This window comes from Podarcis filfolensis (assembly GCF_964270895.1).
Source record: "Podarcis filfolensis genome assembly, chromosome: 5".
In the NCBI taxonomy this organism is placed as follows: domain Eukaryota; kingdom Metazoa; phylum Chordata; class Lepidosauria; order Squamata; family Lacertidae; genus Podarcis; species Podarcis filfolensis.
In genome coordinates this window covers 62,953,771-62,959,900 of record NC_139608.1, presented here as the reverse complement: position 1 = coordinate 62,959,900, position 6,130 = coordinate 62,953,771, and the positions used below count along the sequence as shown (strand labels likewise).

Genomic DNA, 6,130 nt, shown 5'->3' with positions numbered 1-6,130 from the left:
CAGCTGCATGTACGGAACAGTCCTAGACCTTAATATTGAAAGCAAATTCTGAGAGCTTGATCTCTCTTGGCATTTGCCACTGGATAGAAGCTTTTTAAAGGCAAGGTTTAAAATGTAATTGCTAGGCTTCCCTTGAGAGAAAGTGACATTCTTTGGATAGACTGCGGGAACTATGTCCTATATATATATATATTGTATGATAAGCAAAAGTATTTTGCTCTATGTAACCGGTGTGAAATGGGCTATGTGAAGTAGCAAGAGCTCTGATAAAAGTTAGAACAGTCTGTTGATAAAATTGCTGCCACGGCTCTAAGCATAAATCCCAGCAACTGTGATACAAACTATGTGCGTCGAGAACATTTTGACTGATTATGTTGTGGAAGAAGAAGAATCTGACTGAGAGTGGGAGAAAAAACACACCCTACCTAACAGAACGAAGGTCTCCTTCAGTACTTCTCAGAGGCTCCACAGTGCAAGGGAGGTGGAACGCAGAAAGCAATAGCTTATTATGGCGACACTTCTATTGGCCCATAAATACTGGCTCTTAGCTATTTCAAACATTTGACAATAGGGTGTTACATAAATTCAGCCATGTCACTCTGCATCAATGGCTAGATTCATTAAGATGGAAGGCTAGAACAGTGAATTTAAAACTTGTGTGTGCGCACGCACGCGCACACACACACACACACACAATACACAGTTTCCCCAGGACTGAGGAAAGTCCTGTGAAGATTTAGGGAGCTAATAACTTGACTGCTCAGCAAACCTCCCTCATATGCTAATGCATCCTGGGGCATGAGGGCACATTTACTGAAGCTAAGCTGGTTTTGGACTGGTTAGTGGCTGGTTGAGAGGTTGCCTGGGACCTTCATGTATGCTAAGTTGCCTTGCATTTCATCTTGCTTTGGAGGGATACAAACACACACAAAAAATACATAAATAAAAGTTTGCAAAATGTGATAGCATTGATACTGATAGCAGATATTTCGACACTGTGTAATGAAATAACAAGCACAGGTTGCTGTAAAATAATTTCATTTATTATTATCATTAATGTAATTACGCCCCGTAGCATCTATTGTGTTAGAGAAAGAACCTTGCGATTATTTTTTAGACATGGCAAACCCAAATATCTTTTATTAGCTGAGAATTAGCTACTTGATTGTGGGTAGGGAATAAACAGCCCGATGCAACAGGACAGTTTACTTAACAGCTGGAGCACATCTAGCATGGAAAGAACAATATGTCTTTCATCTTAACCTACCTTTTCCTAGTGCACACCCTCGGCCACTTTGTTAGCAGCTGCTGCAGGATTAGTAGGAATGAGTAAGTTATACATCCCTTAAAAGCACAACCGCTGCATCCTGCCTCCCCTTCCTCACTGGCCCAAATCTTCACCCACACTCTGTTGGCGCTCAAAAACTCCCATCCCACTTGACTCTATTCACCCCTGCCTCCATTTTGCCCTCGTCCCAAACCACCACATTTGCCTTCATTCCTTCCAACACTATCTCTACCTAGGCTGTCTGCTGTACACTCTGCCTTTAACCCCCTTTGCCTTTAACCCCCCACCCCACCCCGTGCCCCACCCTTCTCCCAATTCTCCAGGTTCAGCCGTTCCAGAAATTCACAAAGAAGTTACATAGCGAATGCCACTTCTCTTCGCAGTAGGCCTCGACCACGCCTGCATTGAGCTCTGTGGGCTGCTCAGTGCCTCCTGCGACCGATGTAGGTTGCATGCTGGAGGGCTGGGTTGGGGCCGCTGAGGAGCTGGGGCCTCCTTTCCTCTTCCCCTCTTTGTTTCGCTTGGCTGGGGCCTCCGCCTTGGCTGGGCTGCTGATCGCCCTGTTGCTGGGCGCCTGAGGTGGCTTCTGCGGGGCTGGCGCATCCTTGGCACGGCCTTTCCCCTTGGATCTACCTTTAGCAGTCCCCTCAGTGGCCCTCGGGGCGTCAGTGCTGGGAGCGGTGGGCACCAGGTGTAGCTGCGCTTCAGAAGTCCCCTTCTTGCTACTGCAAAGCCGGGATTTGAGCGGGCTGCCGTCCTCGCATGGGTGCTGCTTCTTGCGGAGTTTGCCCAGGATCTGCTTCCAGAACTGGCGGCCTTTGGAGCTGTAGGCAGCGCATAGCTCTGGCTGGCCCCGGTAGACACATTGCTGCCTCTTCCCACCCTCCTCTCCAGGCTGGTGGCAGCTGAGCAGGAGTTCGGTGGCTTCTTCTCCAGAGATCACCTGCCAACTGCACAGGTGTTTGTCACGGGTGGAGAACTGTCCAGACTGTGCCCATGGCGAGGAAGCGGGCTTCACTTTTTCGCTGCTCTCTTTGATCTTCCTGCCGGTGGTGCCTTCCAGGCAGCTCAGGAAGAGAAGGGTGAGCGGAAGGGTTTGGGGGAGCCTCATTTCCTGAAGTCAGGGGAGCTGTTGACATTTATCATTCAAAAGCATCCGTGATAGAATCTCAGGTGAGGGGCCCTCTACATTCCCAAAGTCCTATAGAGGAGAGAGATATAAGTCAGCTGTGGACACACACTGGGCAGATAAGGATGAGCAGTGATAGCTCATTGCAAGCAATGCATTCTTCTTATCTCGAATTCTCAAACCTTCACTGGCATAAAATTCTTTTTAACTCACTGTGTGACCCTCAGCAGTGGGTAACGCCTCCAGTTCCTACCCTCTGTACAAAGCAGACACTTGTTATGTTTGTTATGCATGTGTACCAACCTGGTATTTTGTGTTCCTAACAGCACCCCCTGGGATACCCAATAGCTTTTATGCAGTTATATCAATGGTGCTGGATTTTGGTAGTAAGCAAAACTCCTCTGCATCTTTTGTTTTACACAGAGAAAGACTAAAAACTTGGCAATCTTAAGTAGAAAAGCCACCCCTGTCTACATTCAACACAGGAGTTGCATTCTTGTTTGAGTGCCATCCATGTGGTTAAAGGGATTGTCCTGACAACATTATGACAACATTAACAAACAAACACAAATTCATTTAAGATGCATTCAGAGTAAGCACCGTTGTTCTCAATTGGCTTACGTCTGAGTAAACACATATAAGATTGTGTTGTTAGAAATCTATCAGATTTCTTTCTATGATACCAGAAAAGTGATAGCAAGGTTTCGTAGAAGTGCTCTTTTCTACTGCTGCCTTCCTCTCTTCTCCACGCCCCCGTCCTGCTTTTAACAAAGACATTTCAAACTCCCAATTTCTTTCCTGCTTTCCAGGTTTTCTTTCATGCATTTTCCAAATGCAAAACCATCTCTCCAGTTTGGTGCTGCTCTTAAGACATAATGAATCTGTTGGTTAATTTGGATGTGAGATCACTGGTTGCATGGTGCAAAAAACAAATATTTTTGCTTATTGCAGCACCAAAGACACTGCATGGGAGGATCCCCAAACTTGTCACCAAGCTAAATTAAACAGTTCCAGTACTGATCCCCCCCCCCACCTTCTGGCAGTTATACTTACAGTTCATTGCAAGAGGCAGAGAGCTCTCCAGGAAAACTGCAAGCCTGCATGTAACCGTAGTCTCTGTTAGAGAACTGTACAGAGCATGCATGTGTTATCAACAGTCCAGTAGGGGCCAGCCACAGCCGATGCCCCTCCCCAGTCTTATGCATGCAAACACACACACACACACACAGCAAGAGGAGAATCCTGAAAAACAAACCTCTTGACAAAGAGCAATCATGTTCTGTTCTTTATGTATTTATAGGCAACGTACTGAATAGCTAAATAAATATGATCCCAGTACTCACTGGCAGAATTTGTTACTGCTCATCCCACAGTAGCCCCCACCATCTGCTCTGTTCAATTTAATCACTCTTCAGCATTAGCTCTATTGCAAAGTAATGATCATTCAGGGTATTCAAATAGTTCTTACTATTAAGATGGCCATGGTAGGTTCTTGTAGGCGAAAGCGTTTCATTTGCTTAGAATACAGCCATTTGTTTTGTAATGTTGCCTAACACCTCAAAAATGAATTTAACTGTCAAGGAGCCAAAGCTACACAACTTTAATGACAACTGTCTGCCGAAAGTTTGGAGCAATGAAATCAACTCTCCCTTTAAGTTTGTACCACTTTTAGAGAGAGACAGTACATAAGATGTTGTTTTGCTGGTACATGACTGCGACCAAATTGAATAAAATTGTACAGAACACAGTCACACAAAAGATAAGATCAATCCTTTTCAGTTAATCTTTTATGTTGCAAAGGTAATTTGTTGGAAGCCTACAGAGATTGAAGCTCAGTGACTGCTAAAGTTTTTTTTTAAAAAAATCTCTGCTGCAGTTGATATTATTATTATTATTATTATTTTACAATGCAGCCTTGTAAATAAGCATGCTGAAGTTGCTAGCCGATTAAACATTGTGCTAGTCTGCCCATACATAGCCGTGTTGCTCATTTGTAGCATGTCAGTGACCTTGAAGGGGGGGGGGGGACAGCTTGAGAGAGATGGAGAGTTCTTCTTTAATTTTAAAAGTTTCATACTTGGTAGAAGTGACTGAACTGGTGGTGGTTTACTTATAAGTCAGTCATAATGGAATTTTATGGTGTTTTAGCTTAGTTGTACATTTTCTTTCGAATGTGTATGGAAAAGAGAGGTATACATACTTTAAATAAATATTGCTAAATAATTACACCCCCCCCCCTTTTGCAACACAGCAGATTTAATACAACGGCTGCACGAGCTATTTTCATAGTCTCACCAGCTATTCAAAAGAGCAAATTAGAGACAATAATCCATTTTTCAGCATAAAGGAGACACCTAGTGGACATTTTTTAAAAAAGCAGAGTTGCCTTCTCTTCTAATACTGTAGTGCAGGGGCTACTGAAAGTGGATCTTGAGAGGTTTCTTACACCTTTTTCTTTGAAGAGTCTTTTTTTTTTTTTTTAGAACATCTGAAAAGGGCACGAGATGTGAAATACTGAGTATTCTGATTATTTGAAATTAATTGTTGTGAGAAGTTGTTCGCTGCTCTAAGTGTTCAGGCTCTGATCAGTTAAAAATGTAAACCAACATAAATAAATGAGATTAATGTGCAAAGGTAATCTCAGAATTCACTCTCTGTGTAGGATTTCTCCATGCAATCTGACTGAATAGTACCAGACGACACGTAGATTGTTTATACACAGAGCCTTTCCACAAATAGCTTATACATGTATAAGCTTTATGTTTGGAGGGCAAGAAGAGGTTTTCTGTCATGATCCTGATTCCCTTCCATTTACTGAGTCTATATAATTAATACACAGTGTCTGTGGGAGAAGCTTCAGAATTGCTCACAGCTTCCCTTTAAGGCAGGGGTCACTCATGCTGCAGTTACAGTGCTGTGGCAGGAAAAATGTGGCTCGCATCTCTAGTGGGTCTGCGACAGACACGAGTTTTGGAGCAAGAGCTTTCTATTTCAGATCCTTACAGTGAAACCCTAAGGATAATTACTCAGAAGGACAATGCACTATTATGTTCTATGGAGCTTACTTACTTCCAGGAGTGTGTGCATTGGATTGAACCACTTACCTGGGAGAAAATCCCATTGAAGCATACTTCTGAGTAAACATACTGTTAGGAAGGTTGCACACCACCCTTAATCTCTGCCAAGGGGGTAGCCAAATTCCTGGGGGTTCCAGGAGATCACCCACTGTTGTGTTTCTGTTGGAAAAGTCAAGACACAGTGGAGGCTAGTGTCTTTTAAGAAATATGGTTCATTTTGTACCTTCAATGGATGGGGTGCAGAACATTATATCCCAAGAGTGTTTCTCCTTGCCCCTCTTATAGCTTCAGCAAGGCTGGGTCCAAAGAAGTGGCCAGTCATGGCTCCCAATTTCTCAGTGCAACCTCCTCCAGCCAGTGCCAAGATGGTTTTGCATATTTCCTCCTTCTTTCCGGAATACCTTTAGATTTCAAAAAGGACAAATTTTCCTGTGACATCACGCACACACACACCACCTCCTGGTTGGGGAGGGGGACAGTTCTTTTCCATTGCCAATGACCTTTAATGGCTAAGTACTGGTTCCCCATTGTTCCTTAATAGCTCACTTGCTAATTGTCTGGCACAGTTCTGCAGCTTCTATTTTCGCCTCATATCACAAATATTATGTAAATACTAGTGTTTATTAATTTCTACTG

The 6,130-nt window shown here is 43.6% G+C and overlaps 1 protein-coding gene across 1 annotated transcript; it reads right to left on the bottom strand.

Annotated features, from left to right (window-relative positions):
- Positions 1-1,021: 1,021 nt before the first annotated feature.
- FGFBP3 (fibroblast growth factor binding protein 3) lies at positions 1,022-3,605 on the bottom strand. Its single transcript, XM_083616187.1, has 2 exons — positions 3,471-3,605; positions 1,022-2,489 (listed from the first exon to the last, which is right to left on the bottom strand). Exon 2 carries the CDS (start codon positions 2,397-2,399, stop codon positions 1,614-1,616), a length of 786 nt encoding a protein of 261 aa, XP_083472313.1. The 5' UTR covers positions 2,400-2,489; positions 3,471-3,605; the 3' UTR covers positions 1,022-1,613.
- Positions 3,606-6,130: the final 2,525 nt, after the last annotated feature.